The 17,403-nt window shown below is 42.9% G+C and overlaps 1 protein-coding gene across 3 annotated transcripts in view; it reads left to right on the forward strand.

Moving 5' to 3' along the window:
* The window catches only part of ATRN (attractin), a 504,108-nt gene that overhangs the window by 259,328 nt on the left and 227,377 nt on the right, over positions 1-17,403 (forward strand). For all 3 annotated transcript variants that reach the window (XM_029594059.1, XM_029594068.1, XM_029594051.1), the window contains exons 17-20: positions 10,553-10,738; positions 14,057-14,287; positions 15,354-15,491; positions 16,114-16,207. In XM_029594059.1, the coding sequence (XP_029449919.1) occupies positions 10,553-10,738; positions 14,057-14,287; positions 15,354-15,491; positions 16,114-16,207 (649 nt within the window). The remainder of the gene's footprint in view (positions 1-10,552; positions 10,739-14,056; positions 14,288-15,353; positions 15,492-16,113; positions 16,208-17,403) is intronic.

The raw sequence follows: 17,403 nt of genomic DNA on the forward strand, positions 1-17,403 counted from the left end.
AACCGGAGGCCTACATCCCATCCTAGACATCAGAAATCTCAACAAATTTCTAGAGAAAGAAAAGTTCAGGATGGTTTCTCTACGCACCATGCTTCCACTTCTTCAGGCAAAGGATTGGCTTTGTTCTCTGGTTCTTCAAGATACTTATGCTCACATTCCAATATACCCTCCTCATCGCAAATACCTGTGCTTCACAGTGGGCCTTCAACATTACCAATACAGAGTTCTCCCATTTGGACTGGCATCTGCTCCCAGAGTCTTCACCAAATGTCTAGCAGTAATAGCAGGACACTTACACAAAGAAGGTGTCCATGTCTTCCCATATCTAGACGACTGGCTCGTAAAGAGTCCATCTCAACAAGGAGCAATAACTTCTCTCAACCGAACAATTGCTCTGCTTCACTCCCTGGGATTTCTCATCAATTATCAAAAATCCCATCTAACTCCAACTCATCTGCTTCAATTCATAGGAGCAGATTTGAACACAAACCAAGCAAAAGCCATTCTACCTATAGAACGAGCAGAGACCCTCATTCAGTTAGCAAGGTCCATTTCCTTACGGACACAAACCACAGCTCATCAGTTTCTGATTCTGCTAGGTCACATGGCATCAACCGTTCATGTTACTCCTATGGCAAGGCTAGCCATGAGAATAACTCAATGGACTCTAAGGTCACAATGGATCCAAGCCATTCAACCATTACACTATCCAATTCAAGTGACCCACCAACTAAGATCATCTCTACTTTGGTGGACCAACATGAACAACCTGTGCAAAGGCCTACCTTTCCAACAACCAGTACCACAGATTACTTTAACTACGGATGCATCCACCTTGGGATGGGGAGCTCATGTAGACAATCTCCACACACAAGGGACTTGGACAAAACTCGAAGCAACATATCAAATCAATTTTCTGGAGCTCCGAGCTATACGTTATGCACTACATGCGTTCCAGGACTGCCTTTCACACAAGACTGTTCTCATTCAGACAGACAACACAGTAGCCATGTGGTACATCAACAAACAAGGAGGTACGGGCTCCTATCTCCTTTGTCAAGAAGCAGCACAGATTTGGGGCTGGGCCTTGCATCACTCAATGTCCCTATGAGCCACTTATCTGGCAGGCATTCACAATGTAGTGGCGGACCGACTCAGTCGTCAATTCCAACCACACGAATGGTCCCTGGATCCTGCAGTAGCAACCAGGATATTTCAACGTTGGGGTCAACCAACCATAGACCTCTTTGCATCACATCTGAATCATAAAGTGGACAACTTCTGTTCTTTACACATACAGAAGAACCAGCCAGCCAAGGACGCCTTTGCTCGCCCTTGGAACTCAGGCCTGCTATACACGTATCCTCCAATACCGCTCATAACCAATACTCTAGTGAAGTTACAACAGGACAGGGGGGCCATGATTCTCATAGCCCCGTATTGGCCTCGACAAGTATGGTTCCCCACACTGCTGGACCTCTGTCAGAGATCCAATTCGTCTAGGAGTAGCTCCCACTCTCATTACTCAAGATCAGGGTCGGTTGAGACATCCCAACCTTCAGTCCCTGTCCCTGACAGCATGGATGTTGAAAGCTTGATTTTACAACCACTCAATCTTTCATCTCATATCTTTCATCTCATATCTCAAGTGCTTATAGCTTCACGTAAACCTTCCACACGAAAAAACTATTCTTCTAAATGGAAGAGATTCACTTTGTGGTGCTCAGCAAAGGATATAAATCCTTTCACTTGCCCCACAACTTCTCTACTAGACTACTTATACCATCTTTCGGAATCTGGTCTACAGACTTCATCTGTAAGAGTACGATTCCATCATTGTGAACATGGACAAAAAACAATCACACCTCCTGATTCTACTTGATCTTTCGGCTGCCTTTGATACAGTCAACCATTCAATTCTGCTTGACAGACTCATGGATATTGGCATATCGGGCTCTGCCTTGGACTGGTTCCGTTCCTTCCTTCATAATAGATCGTTCAAGGTGAAAATCAATAATAATCAATCACATACAATCAGTTCCAAATTGGGTGTTCCACAAGGCTCTGCCCTTTCACCAACCCTCTTCAACATTTATCTACTTCCTCTCTGCCTCCTCCTCACCAAGATGAAAATCAAGCATTACATATATGCGGATGATATCCAAATTATCATCCCCATCAAGGAGTCTTTACAAAAAACCATCTTCTTTTGGGACAGTTGCTTCCAGGAAATCAGCTCTCTCCTCTTTAAGATTAACCTAGTCATCAACAAAGACAAGACGGAATTCCTAATCATCTCTCATGATGCAAATTTCTTTAGTAGAGAAACAACCTTTCTCCCTAATGCTCAACCTCAGGTTGATATCCACTCTCTTCCTACCTTTCCCTCAACAATTCTTGATAACTTCAAAATTTCTTCGTACGTAAGAGATTTAGGCACCCTCTTGGACAACCAGTTCAACTTTAAAAGATTTGTTAATACTACTAAAGAATGCTTTTTCAAATTACAAGTCCTTAAAAAACTTAAACCCCTTCTACACTTCTATGATTTCCGTTTGGTTCTTCAATCAATCTTACTCACTAAAATCGATTACTGTAACTCTTTGTTGCTTGGACTCCCTGCTGTAACTATAAAGCCATTACAGATGTTACAGAACTCAGCTGCCAGGATTTTGACAAATACAAATAAGAGGGATCACATCACTCCAATCCTTTACCACCTCCACTGGCTCCCCATCAAATATAGAATTATCTACAAAGTGCTAACCATCATGCACAAAAACCTACACAATCTGGCCCCACTCGATCTCACTTTCCAGGTTCGCCCTAAATATTCCAACAGACCTTTGAGAAGAGCATACCTCAAGCAAAAACATCTCTAAGAAAAAGGGCCTTTTCTATCGCTGGTCCCTCTAACTGGAACACTCTCCCTCCTGACCTCCGACAAGAGACTTGCCCAATCTCCTTTAAGAAAAAACTTAAACTTGGTTATTCAAGCTTGCTTTTCCAGAACCCTCTGGTTAGTTTAAAACCTTCTATACATCTCTCACTACACTTCTTTGTTTATTTCTCTCTCTTATATGGTTTGATCTGTTATTAGTGTCTCTCATTTTTTCAGGATCCCTCTGAAGAGTCCCTCAGGCTTTTGACTTTTCCTTTATTCTTATTTTTATGGTTCTTATGATTACTATGTAATTAAATTGTATACTTAGTTTTTCCTCTCTGACTGTTACTTAAAATTGCTTAAATGTTTCATTGTTCCATGTAATGCCGTCAGGCAAGTTTTTGTTCTTTGTAAACCGGTTTGATTTGCATCTAATGTAGGAAGATCGGTATAAAAAAACCAAAAAATAAATAAATAAAATAAATTTAAGTGCAATCTCTGCTTACCATAATAAGATAGTAGATACACCTATATCTACACAACCTCTCATAAGTAGATTTATGAGAGGTTTAATTCACCTTAAACCACCAATTCGAAAACCTGTCCCAAGCTGGGACCTGAATTTGGTACTAACAAGACTCATGCGCTCTCCTTTCGAACCCATCGACTCTTGTGATCTTAAATTTCTCACATGGAAGACTATCTTCCTCATAGCCATTACTTCAGCTAGCCTTCTAGCTGAAGTAATGGCTATGGTGAGTTACAAGCACTTGTCACATTACGAACCTTATACAAGGTTCTTACATGACAGGGTGGTTCTCCGTACACATCCAAAATTCCTTCCCAAAGTAGTTACGGAATTCCACTTGAACCAATCCATAATTTTACCCACATTTTTTCCAAGGCCTCATTCTCATCCAGGGGAAACAGCATTGCACACCCTGGACTGTAAGCGTATACTTGCTTTCTATCTAAACCGTACTGCAGCCCACAGGAAATCCACTCAACTTTTTGTTTCTTACGATCCAAACAAGCCAGGTAAAGCAGTCGGTAAACATACCTTATCCAATTGGATAGCAGACTGTATAGAGTTCTGCTATGAACAAGCAGGCCTTCCTCTTCAAGGGCGAGTAAAGGCACATTCAGTAAGAACAATGTCAACTTCAGTAGCACACTATCGTTCAGTGCCAATCTCAGACAAATGCAAAGCAGCAACATGGAGTTCTCGTCACACCTTTGCAGCTCACTACTGCTTAGACAAGGAAGACAAGATTCTGTCTTAAAGAACTTGTTTCCAGTTTAACCCCAACTCCTCCCACATCCAATGTTCCGGGATCTTCGGCTGACTCATTCAACAACAATACTTCACTGTTGCCTCAATACAACATGACTCAGCCTCTAGCTTGCTATTCACCCATATGTGAGGACTAGCATCCTGCTTGTCCTGGGATAAAGCAAAATTGCTTACCTTGTAATAGGTGTTATCCCAGGACAGCAGGATGTAGTCCTCACAGAACCCACCCGCCACCCCGCGGAGTTGGGCCTCATACCTTTATTATTTTATTTTTGCTAACGCTTTATGCTATATACCAGACTGAAGAGAGACACCTGTGGCAGAGAATATCATAGCATGCTGGGCATGCTCAGTGGCCTCACAGGGCCAGTCAAAAGTTTCTAGAAACTTTGACAGAAAGCTTTCCCGCCTGGGCTCCGTTCAGTGACGTCACCCATATGTGAGGACTACATCCTGCTGTCCTGGGATAACACCTATTACAAGGTAAGCAATTTTGCTTTTTGCTATGTCTGAGAGAAGATCCAGGTCAGGTAAAAAATTTAATTTATGTACTAAATGCAAGCATTAAATGTCTTGCCTGAATCTTCATCATATCTACCTTACAGGCCGATACAGTAAAGTGCACTCCGGCGGAGTGCAGTGTTAGCCCGCATTTGGCCACGCATTTTCGACACGCTATTTTACCCCTTATACAGTAAGGGGTAATAGCATGTAGAATACGTGCGGACAACCCCCCCGAAACTAATAGCGCCCGCAACTTGCAAATGTATATTAATGGACCTATTAATTATTCCCAAGCTGCACATGTTACTTTCAGAAATACTTTCAGATATTAAGTCTGAGTGTGTACAGAAAAGCAGAAAACTGCTTTTCTGTACACACTCAGACTTAATATCATAGCGATATTAAGTCTGGAGGCCCTAAAATTAAAAAAAAAAAAAAAAAAAAAAAAAAAATCAAAAATTTAAAATCTGCCTGCAACCAGCGGGTTGGAAGACGGATGCTCAATTTAGCCGGCATCCATTTTCCGAACCCGTGGCTGTCAGCGGGTTCAAGAACCGACACTAGTAAAATTGACCGGCTGTCAAACCTGCTGACAGCTGCCGCTTCTGTCAAAAAGGAGGCACTAGGGACGCGCTAGTGTCTCTAGCACCTCCTTCTACCACGGGTCCTAATTTACATACCTGGGCTTTCTGAATCGCGCGCCCAGAAGAATGGTCTGTGCGCGCGTCGGGAGAGCAGGCGCTCGCCGGCTCTCTTGCGTGTTTTTCTGTATATGCCTGTATGATGATTGGAACCCATGCATGATATGGCTAATAGTTCTGCATGCAAGTGGATGTCTCCATGGGCCCTTAGAGCTTAAGGTAAAAGAGCATAAAAACATGCCATATTGGGTCACACCAAGGGTTCATCAAGCCCAGCATTCTGTTTCCAACAGTGGCCAATCCAGGCTGTAAGTACACATCGGTAGTGGATAGGTCCTCCATGACACGGCAGTCGCTTCTAAAAAGAGAAAAGTTCAAGATGGTTTTCCTGGGCACCTTCATCCCTTCTTTTGCATAAAGGGAACTAGCTGTGCTCCCTCAACCCAATGGACGCATACACCCATATCGAGATCTTCCCCAGTCACAGGAAGAATCTCCGATTTGTGGTGGAAACCCAGCACTTTCTGTACCTAGTATTGCCGTTCAGGCTTGATTCTGCTCCTCGGGCCTTCACAAAGTGCCTGGCCATGATAGTGGCACAACTCCGCAGACTGGGAATGCTTGTCTTACCATATCTGGACGATTGGCTGGACACGAGCATGTCTCAGGCAAGGGCCGTCAAGGCCATGCGCTTGACCATTTGGGTGATGGAGTCACTGGGTTTATTCTCAACTACCCAAAGTCCCATCACAGCCCGTCACCTCCATTGGACTTCATAGGAATCCTGCTAGCCACAGCTCAGGCCAAGTCCTTTCTGCCTCACCAGAGGGCCAACGACATAGCAACCATTGTGGCAGAGATTCAACAGAGCCAGCAGATGTCAGTCTGGCACACATTGAGGCTGTTGAGCTATATGGCTGCAACCATTTCATGTTACTCCCTTGGCATATTTACATATGTGCAAAGCTCGATGGTCCCTGAGGTCACACTGGCACCTGACCACTTGGAGCCTTCAGGATTGTATCTTAGTTATCCTGTCTCTCTAGGACTCATTGTCCTGGTAGTATGTACTTTCCAATCTGGAACAGGGGTTCTCGTTTCAGTCTCCCCACTCAAATTGTCCTAACCACGGATGCAGATTGGCAGTAAAGAAACAAACCTTGTTATGACTTTTACACTGAATTTCTTTGTGTTAGCAAAAGCTGGAAAATATCTGACTACTAAAGTAAAAGCTCAAGTAAGGGCCATTTCAATTTCAGTGGCACATCTACATTCTGTCTCAGTGCAAGATATATATGCAGAGCAGCAATTTAATTATCAATATGTATCTTTATCAAGCACTACTGTCTTGAAGAAAACATTCGTAGGGACGATATTTTTGATCAAGTTTGCTTAAAAAAAAAAAAATATATATATATAATTTTGTTTAACATCAACTTTCCACTCCTTCCTCTCCTACAGGTGGCCAAAAAAAAAAAAAATACAGAATTCTTCTTAATTCCATTTCACAACTCTCAGCTTGGGAGTCTCTGCCTGTATGGCTATGTTTATCCTTCTTGTCCACAGAGAAAGCAGAGTTTATCTGTAACAAATATTCACCATGATATGTGGAACAAACCAGCCACACAATCTCTCCTTTCTTCCCTGTAGTTGAATCTTAGCCAAGGAAGGGACTGAAGAGGCTTATATGGAGGCAGCTGAGTGAGAGCTGTTGCACATGCAACATTTTTTTTTCTTCTTTTCTTCTTTCTGAGCTTGGAGGGGGCATGTCTGTAACGGTGCCATCAGGTGACATCACCCATTTGTATGATTGGTTTAGCCCGGTGACCACGGAGAACACCCATTACACTAAGCAGCTCTGCTTTACTTAAGCCATGTAATACATGGTATTTAAGGTTAAAAAAAATTTCTATAAAATTTTCCTTTCGTCCTTTGCATGCCTTGTTCTTAATGATTTTCCTAATATTCGCCAACCGGGTCTTACTTCTGGTGAAATGATTTAGTTCCATTCTACTCAACTGATTAAGGTGGCAGTTTTCAAAATTGTGTGTATTTTTATTTATTTATGTTCCACTTTTCACACTTTTTTCAGCACTTCAAAGTGGATTACATTCAGGTAATGTAGGTATTTCCCTATCCCCAGAGGGCTTACAATCTAACAGGGTGATCCAGTACCGAGCGGTAGGAAGAGCTGCGTTAGTGCCTACGGCACCCGCGGTTACCGCCCGCACAGTGCAGCTCACCTACCGCTCGATCCTGAAGCCTAATTATATGTAAATGTAAGCCGCGTCCGAAAAGCCTTAGTCCCGCGCAACCAGGATACTGGATAGAGTGCCTATACAGGATCCTGGGTGCGCGGGCCTAAGGCTTCCTGCCACGCTGGTATCTGTCATTTCAAATGTCATTTGAAATGACAGATACCAGGAAGTCTGGTCCGATCGGATGCAAAAATAAGTTGCTTCGCCGCTGTCATCTCTCTCCTCTCCTCCCGAAGCAGGCCTTGCTCCGGGAGGTGGAGAGAGAGATGACAGTGGCGAAGCAACTTACTTTTCCATCTGATCTGACCCGACAGCGCTTCTCCCCCCCTCCCGGAGCAAGGCCTGCTTCGGGAGGAGGGGAGAGAGATGACAGCGGCGAAGCTTTCCCCCAGCCCGGACCCGACCCGGACCCCCAACCCGGACCCGACCGGACCGCTGTCAGTCTGTTCTCCCTCCTCCCGGAGCAAGGCTGCTTTCGTGCCCTGCTCCGGGAGGGGGGAGAAGAGGTGACAGCGGGGAAGCAAAAAAAAAAAGGGGAGCAAATTTTGTTTTTTTTCAAAAGCGACTTACTTTTGGGATCTGTCAAGATCCCAAAAGTAAGTCGCTTTTGGACGCCGGCAAAACTTATCTTTTTTGCAGCCATCAGCAGGAACACGATCTGGCTCCCGTAGCTCCTCCCAACAAGATGGCCGCCTGCAAGGGGAAAGCGTACAATTGGCCGCTGAAGACGTGACGTCACGACATCACGTCTTGAGCGGCCAATTGCACGCTTTCCCCGTGCAGGCGGCCATCTTTGTCTTCATCGGGAGGAGCTACGATCGCATGTGTTCCTGATGATGGCTTCAGAAAAGTAAGTTGCTTCATCGTTGCTAGTGTCCCCCCTCCTCCCGGAGCAAGGCGGCTTTTCGCGCCCTGCTCCGAGAGGAGGGGGGACACTGAAAAGTCGCTTCGCCGCTTTCTTCGTCGTTGCTTCGCCGCTGTCAGTGTCCCCCCTCCTCCCGGAGCAAGGCGGCTTTTCGCGCCCTGCTCCGAGAGGAGGGGGGACACTGAAATGTCGCTTTGCCGTTGCAGTCTCCGTGGCAGCCCCAGTCCGGACATCGGAGGGGGGCTGCAACGTTTTTTACGCTTTTTTTTTTTTTTTTGGCTTCGGGAGCAGGGGAGAGGACTGGGGCTGCCACGGAGACTGGCACCCATGATCGCGGCCGGGGTAGGCGAGCGGGGGCTGGGGGAAAGCTTTCCACCTACCCTTACCCATGCCTCTACCGCCTGGGTCAGGGTAGGCGGTAAGTTTCCAGGTTAAACGCGCGACAAAACGGCAGGGAAAGGTAGCGATAGTCGGGGCGCGGGTTACGGGATTGCAGGTGAATAGCTAATTCGCTCGTTTGCATGCAATATCGCGCTAATTCGCTCGTTTGCATGCAATATACATGCCGCGGGCGGAAGGGGTTGCCCAGGGAATTTAGGACGCGGTAGGAGTAGGTTAAAGGGGATTCGGGATCGCAGGAAGGGCTAACGCGGCCGAAAACGAAGTTAAAAACGGCTTAGGAGCAGGGTAAACGCGGCCGCACTTTACAGGATAGGCCTGTAAGTTTGTACCTGAGGTAATGGAGGGTAAAATGACTTGCCCAATTTCACAAGGAGCGACAGCAGGACTCGAACCCTGCTTTCCTGGTTCATAGCCCACTGCTCTAACCACTAGGCTACTCCTCCACTCTGGACTTGCCAGAGTCAGAAGCTATGACCCAATACATCCACAAGAACTTTGTCCGGGGATTTATCAGATCCTCCTCTTCTCCTGCAGGGTCTCTTCGGCCATGCATTGACTACAGAGGGTTAAATGCCATTATGAAAAAGTCCATGAGCATTGCACTAATTAACAAAGAGAAAGTATGAATAAACTTTTCCTTTGAAAATTGCCTCTGGAACAAGTAACTGCAGAGATTTGCACCTGTTTTTGAGCACATTGTCCTTCCAAAGTAGTATTCATGATTTTGAAAATGTGTGTTTTGTTGCCTCCTTCAACTTACCTCTTGTGGGAATTTCTCCAAACAATGTGGATAAAATTTGGTACATTGATCTACTCCTGTTGATGGTGGACAGCTTTCAAGGATCCCATTTCTGCATGTTAATGCTGTTTTACCTGTAAAAACTTATTTACTCGAGAAAAGACTATTTGAAAATTGCCCAACCTATATGGGATAAAAGTAGGCACATTGCTTTATCTTATGCCTAGATTTACCCACGTTTTTGTGGCGGCGTTCCTGGGGTATGATTAGACTAGGGGAAGGCAATAATACAGTGTGTTGCATTTTAAAATGAAGTATGTTTGATCTGCAAAAAAATACCCTCATGTTCACAATCTCCAGGCTTTTCCAGATTATGAAGAAGCACTGAGGGTAGGGGAGAGAGGAGTAGATGTTGAACTGTATTGATCTGTGTTATAAATATTGGTCCTGAAATCTAGTTTTGGAAGTTTGCTGACCGTGTTTAATTTAAAAATAATATAAATGCTTTATAATGTGAGATCTTTTGGGAAAGTTGCATATGGTTAGAAAAGGTAATTCTAAATCTTATTGGACCCGGCTAAAATTTTGGACTCCTAGTAGTTGTGAGCATTAGAACCAAATAAATCTCTATTTGCAGAAATGATTTTATTGGCTGGAAAATTCATATACATCATTACATCATAATTTTTGGGACAAATACAATAAAAAGTAACCTAATATATATCAACTTCCAGTCAGAAATATAAGCATGGTAAATGGCTTAGAGCTTTTAGAGCCTGAAGATATCATTTGTCAAGATAGATTGTTTCTAGAGTAATAGAAGAATGACAAGCAACTAAAAGAATGTAAAAGTACTCTAAGTTTACTTCTGTATTGAAGAAAAACACCAACTTGATATTTAAAATTTTAAAAATGCTTTCTAGCAAATGTTAAACAGTTTGATTGTTCTTGTTAATTATTTCCAGCTAACCACAGTGCCAAGCAATGTCGTACACCCTGTGCCTCAAGGATGCAATGTGGAGAATGTACCAGTGGTAGCTCAGAGTGCATGTGGTGCAGTAACATGAAACAATGTGTGGACTCAAATGCCTATGTAGCTTCTTTCCCGTTTGGCCAATGCATGGAATGGTACACAACTAACAATTGTCCACGTGAGTACTCTTGGATTTCCTACTTGAATGAGAAACTTTGGATCAGAAATCAACCATTATTTTCATTTTCAAGAAGGAATCTAGAATGGTATAATGCTGTTAGGGTTATAACCAGCACACAGTAAAGATTACTCCAGTGCCCTCTTGGAAGCATAACCTGGTAGGGTTGTAAATGTAGCTCCTTGCAGGGTTATCTCAGTGCTGTCTTGGAGGCCCGACATAGTTAGACCACTGCTGCTAGGGTGATAACCGCATCTCTGTGTAGGACATTATTAGCCCACCTCTGTGGGCTGTAGAGCCAGATATGTTATCCCTTTAAGTAACTTTATTCTTTTTATTCTATACATTTTTGAAGTTCAACATTTTTATTTCCACTACCCATTCTGGGAGAGCCTTCCATGGGAAAACTAGTTTCTGATGTTCCTGAGTGTATCCTCTTGGAGGGTCGTGTTATATGACCCCTAGTTCTACAACTTCTTTTCCATAGAAAATAGGTTTAGCTCTTGTGCATTAGTGTTAGTTAAATGTCTCTAATATTATCCCTCCCCCTCCCCCTCCCCCGTCTCTCCTGACTTCTAGGGAATACATATTTAGATCCTTAAGTAGCATCTCATGGCTTTTGGTACAGACCTCATACCATTTTGGTTAGCTTTCTGTGTACCACCTCTAGCCTCTATTCTTTGAGGTTCATTCTCCAGAACAGAACACAGCATGATATTCTAGATGAAGACCTACCAGCGACTTGTACAGAGGCATTGTTACCTATTGTTTTTCTTGTTATTTATGCTGCTGCTTGTGCTCTTCAACTGGATGGCCAGAGCCTGAGGAATGCTATTTCACTGTTTTGCCTGCTTGATATTTATTTTATTTCCAAATATTTATAGCTCTCTGCTTCAACGGCAGGGGAGAGAGTCTGATACTTCACTTTCAATGCATATCCAGTATAACCCTCTGCTTCAACAGCAGGGGGAATGAAGAAAAGTGGATCTATATACAGCCAAGGATTGAATTACATAGTCTGGGTAAACAAATAAGCATGGGTGTAGCTTGCTTATTGCGGCGGTTACTACCTCTTAACTAATTAAGCTAGATATTCCACTTAGATGCAGTTCCAGCACTGCTCTCTACATTAATGGTGGTGTGGAAGGGAAATAGAACCAAAAGGTTACTAAGAGCCAAGAGTAACAGATAAGTATGAGAGAAAAAAAAAGTGTGAAACTTGTTGGGCAGACTGGATGGGCTGTTTGGTCGTCTTCTGCTGTCATTTCTATGTTTCTATGTTACTGCCTCTCTATTTTTTTGGTTGAGTTGGCTTACAATAATAAACATACATAAAGTAAAAACATTGCTATTCTAATGAATGGTTGTAATGAAAACTGCCTATCTTGATTTCTGTACCCCATGTGATTTCATATTCCATTCTGAAAAGCCATGTTTTTAATTTTTTTTAAAGCCTTTAATTTCTGTCGTACAGAGGATTTCCAGCATTGAGTTCCATAATCTGGACACTATCACTCAGAGGCCTCTCTCTCTTCTGGTTGGTGCACATCAGATTCTTAGCCCCCAAAGTGTGTTGCCACCTCAGATTTCTGCACCCTATGTGATGACTCTGCGCTTCTTTGCGTTGAATCATAACTACCAAGCATTTAACCATTTCACAAGCTTTCTTAGTTTACTTTTCAGTCTCTGTTCTCTCAAGGGCCTCTACTCTGTTGCAGTTAGTGTCATCTGCAAAATGAAAACTTCCTCTTGTAACTTCTCTGCAACATTGCTCACAAACGGGCTGATACAGTAAAGTCCGCGGGAGAGCGGACGAATGCCCGCTTTCCCGGCGTGCGCACCGGCCCCTCGCCGGTGCACGCGATTCACTATGCAAATTAGGCGGCATGGTAGAAACGGGGAAAAGGAGGCGCTAGGGACACTATCGCGTCCCTAGCACCTCCTTTTTGACAGGAGCGGCGGCTGTCAATGGGTTTGACAGCAGATGCTCAATTTTGCCGGCGTCTGTTCTCGAGCCCGCTGACAGCTACGGGCTCTGAAACCGGACGCCGGCAAAATTGAGCGTCCGGTTTTCAGCCCGACAGCCGTGGGCAGACTTCAAATTTTTTTTTTTTTTAACTTTTTTTTACTCTTTGGGACCTCCGACTTAATATTCTTAAAGTAAAATGTGCGGCTTGGCTGCACATTTTACTTACTGAATCGCGCGGGCATACCTAATAGGACCATCAACATGCATTTGCATGTTGATGGCCCTATTAGGTGCCACGGGTTGGTCGCGCGTTTTCCTCCCCTTACTGAATAAGGGGTAAGGGAAACGCACGTCCAATAGCAGGCTACGGAGCGCACTGTACTGTATCGGCCTGAAAGATATTGAATAACCGTATAAGGTAAACACTATGGGTGACGTTGAACCACTTTCTCTACCACTATTGAACAGAGTGGACCTCGGGACAGATTCCCTGAGGCATTCTACTAATCGCCTTTCTCCCATATATCATTACCGTCTGTCTTTTGCTCAACCAGTTTCAAATCAGTCCAACCACCTTAGGACCCTTGCCCAGGCTGCTCAGTTTGTTAATGAGCCTCCTATGCAAAATGGTATGAAAAACTTTACTGAAATAAAAAATAAACCATATCCAGCACACACCTACAATCTACTGAAGAAATCAATCAGATTTGTTTTACACAATTTGTATCTGGTAAAAACCATACTGCCTCAGGTCCTGCAACCCTCTGGATTGTAAATAGTTCACGGTCATTTCTTCTAATAGAACTTGAATTAATTTTCTCATTGGTGAGGTAAGATAAACCATACTGCAGTTCTTCTGTTACCACTTTTATGAAAAGGAACATAGGCCTTTTTCCAGTCCCACAGGACACACCTATCTCTAAAGTTGTATTAAATATGTCCTTCAGCTAACCTGCCAGAACCTCTCTGAACTCCATTTGCTTTGAATTGTGTTAGCTGCATAGAATCACACTGTATGCTGTTACATCTATGCAGAAGAGTGGACCCCAGGGAAGGGGAGTGGAGGTGGCACAAGATGCATGTTTTTTTGATGGACCACAGGGTAATTCTAGCAAGTATAGGAAAAAGGTGTTGTATTCAGTACTGGCAAGTACCTCCTGAAAAATAGGCCTGGATGTGCTTCATTTAACTTCTGCATGTTTTTCTTTGGTAGCTAGAATAGATATACGGTTTATGTAACATAGTATTTGCAGAGATGTAGGAATTATTTAACATAATTTGTTTAAAATAGTTATTTTTTTCTATTTTTGTGTTTTTTTTCCCCCCCGGATTGCCATTTCATTTTATAGCTGTAAACTGTTCTGGTTACCGTACCTGTGGTCAGTGCTTTGAACAGCCTGGTTGTGGGTGGTGTACAGATCCAACCAACACAGGCAAAGGAGAGTGCCTGGAGGGCTCGTACAGAGGTCCAGTAAAGATGAGGACTACTTCATCAGCAGTAACTTACCCAGAGCCTGTACTTAATTTCACCATGTGCCCTGCGGAGTATAATTATAACTGGTCATTTATCCAGTGCCCAGGTAATGTAATAAAAGCTTCTAATACCAAAGATTTAGTCCAATAAGCAAGATTGACTTTTGTATCTAAAATTCCATTCTTTTAAACTTTATTTCTCTCCTCTGTCCCCTGATTATCATGAGGTTGACTTTATTCTCTCACATTTACAACGCAAGTCTTAGAATTTCTGCAACATTTTTTTACCTGTATTTATGTGCCATGGGCCATGCTTATTTCCCTGTGTTTTACTGAAAATGGCCATAAGGCACCACTTGCTGTGAATGACAATGCTGTGAATAGCCTTAATACAGAAGATATATTTTTCCAGTTTTTTTGGTCTATTAATGCTTTCTGATTAATTTGGTCTTTATTACTTGCCTTATAAACTTGTTCTTTTTAGAAAAATATCGAGTAACTTACGCATTTTATAGAGTAATTCTCCTCATCCTTGCAGTTTAGTGACCTTTGATTGCAGCATTACTCTGTGCTACTCACTGGTTGGTTAGCAAGTTTCACCATAAGCACAGTACTTGATAATTTCAGAAATTATCCAAAGCAGTCCTTAACTGCTTGCCTAATTAGCAGATAAGCTTTTATTTCCCTAGATTTCTGGTACCAGCTGGCCTGAGGAGTGTTAGTCTTCTGTGCACTACAGTAGGTTTTCTGAGGTGGCATATCTGGACATTCATGCTGCTTATATTTCTGGAGCAAGTGCATCGACGAGAGACTCGCAAGTTATACTTGCTTGATCTGATTCTTCTCTGCTGGCTATTTGACCATTGCTGCATAAACTAGCGGATCCCATTTCATTTGTGGTAGTTCTGACACTGTTCCACGCATGACTGCCCCCATAGTTCAAGGGAAACTGCTTAAAGAATTTGTTTTAATTACTAGTCTGTAAAATGTATTTGTGCTTTTGAATACCCCCCAACTTTGGCTCAGAGGGACTGGGGATGTGGGTTTTTTCTGTTTTTTGGGGGGGGGGGGGGGGGGGGGGTTGTAATTTGTCAGGCTGCAGTTCTTGAAATGTTTAACTCAATTTTTTTTTTTTTAAATGAAGTTTATCAAGATTATTGTTGCTTTTTTTAGCATGCCAGTGCAATGGCCATAGTAAATGCATCAATGAAAGTATCTGTGAAAAGTGTGAGAATCTGACATCAGGCAAAAACTGTGACACATGCATATTTGGTTACTATGGAGATCCTACCAATGGAGGAACATGTCAGTGTAAGTGAAATAGTGCCATTCTAAAGAAATCTTCTTTTTTGTAAGAATCATAGGCAGCCATAAGGAAGTTTAGAAAGGAAACCATGCATGCTAATAGTTGTTGCATTTCTAAAGTGTTCACAATTTTCACTTGTGTAGTAAAACAGTATTATATGTTAGATTGTAAATCCTGCGGGGATAGGGAAATAACTATAGTACCTGAATGTAATCTGCTTTGATGTACACTTTGAAGCGCCGAAAAACAGAATATAAAAATCTAAATAAAATAAATATTTTAGAGCTTAAGGTAGTAATGCCATATTAAGATTGCTTATTTCTTTGCAGAGGAAATTATTTCAAATCTGTAAGTGTACATTTGTTAGAAAGTTAGCATTTATAAAAAGTTTACATACAGAAATAGTTCCAGGCTGTTTTCTCTGTTTACATGACATGTGTTTAATTTTACTTATTTCTGTTTTATGTAAGTTTGAATCAATGCATGTAAGTTTCTAACTTTAATATTTTGTAAATGTTTCAATAGTGAATAGTAGTTATTTACTGAGAACTTGCATTTCTGTTTTATTTTTAAACTATTATGAGTTTCTTTACAAATAACTGGAGCTGCTCTTTTTCTTCTCTGCAGCCTGTAAGTGTAATGGCCATGCATCTATCTGCAACACAAACACTGGCAAGTGTTTCTGTACCACCAAGGGGATAAAAGGCGATGAGTGCCAACTGTGAGTTGTAACTTCTCAATATGATTTTTATTTCCAAGTGGAGACATTTGTTAAACTGCATTTATTTTAAAAATTCTTTTAAAATAAGCCATACTTCGAAAAATAGTATCAGAGTATTGTGGCAAGCTTCCTTGTTGAAACAGATAAGTCCTTTTCTTTATCATGAGAGACTAATCCAGCGGTGTGAGTTTATACTATCTACTAGCAGAGAGGCTGAAGACATACTTTTTCCAATTACATCATTACCTGGTTTATAGGACAGTGCAGCTTGGGCAAAGGCCATTATTCTGTTTCTACATCAGATGGTGGTGTTTGGACTAGTGCAGCAGGATTCTAACTCAAACTTCACCTGGTGCAGCTTCCTTTGCACTCTGCTCCTAAGTCTGTGTTTCCTTTCTCCCTCAATTGAGCTCAGGCAGCTCTTGAGGCTTTAGCTTGATGGTCCTAATCCCTGGTTGAGCACTTTTGGGCCAGGGTTCTAGTCTATCTGGCCGAGGGAGCCCAGTTTTGCTTCCAGGTCGTCTTGGCCTGGTTGAGTTCAGGAGGGCACTGGGTTTTCCAGGCGTATTCTTCTGAGTTAGATACCCCCCACCCCTACTTGATGCATGTGCTCTCACTCTTCCTCTAATATTTTCCCTGTCCCTAAAGCTTTGGGGGGGGGGGGAGCAAGAAAAAAAAGTAGCAGCAGGAGAACCGTTTCAGCATTTTGGCTAGCAATATGAGGGCTGTCTGCAGGGGTCAGGAGGCCTTGGAGGGCTGCACAGGTATAGGGGGTTTAATTTTGGTGATGGCTGAGAGGGACTAGGGATGTGAGCCTTGTAGGAGCTGGCACATTTGCAGTGTGGTCAGCTTTTACTGCCCCAAATGTGGAGGTAGCGATTCATTTCTGGTTGGGGAGGGAATTGGGGGAGAAGAACTTAAGATTTGAAACCCTGTCCCTCTCTTTCCTGGATCCTAGTTCCGGAGTCTGGCCAGATGGCAGCAGCTCTCTTACTCCCATTGATCAAGAAGGCCATGTTTTGTCAAAAATGGTGGTTACCTTGGCACCTTAATGAAGCTTGTGCCTGACTTCAGCACCATTCAAATCTAATTTTTGGCTGGGGAGGCCCCAAAGGGGGGAAACAGTCCCTGAAGCTAGCAGGATTTCTTTTTCTTCTCCTCCTTCTCTCTGACAGCTTCACTTTTCTTCAGATTTC

Source organism: Rhinatrema bivittatum, chromosome 1, assembly GCF_901001135.1.
Source record: "Rhinatrema bivittatum chromosome 1, aRhiBiv1.1, whole genome shotgun sequence".
NCBI classification, from domain to species: domain Eukaryota; kingdom Metazoa; phylum Chordata; class Amphibia; order Gymnophiona; family Rhinatrematidae; genus Rhinatrema; species Rhinatrema bivittatum.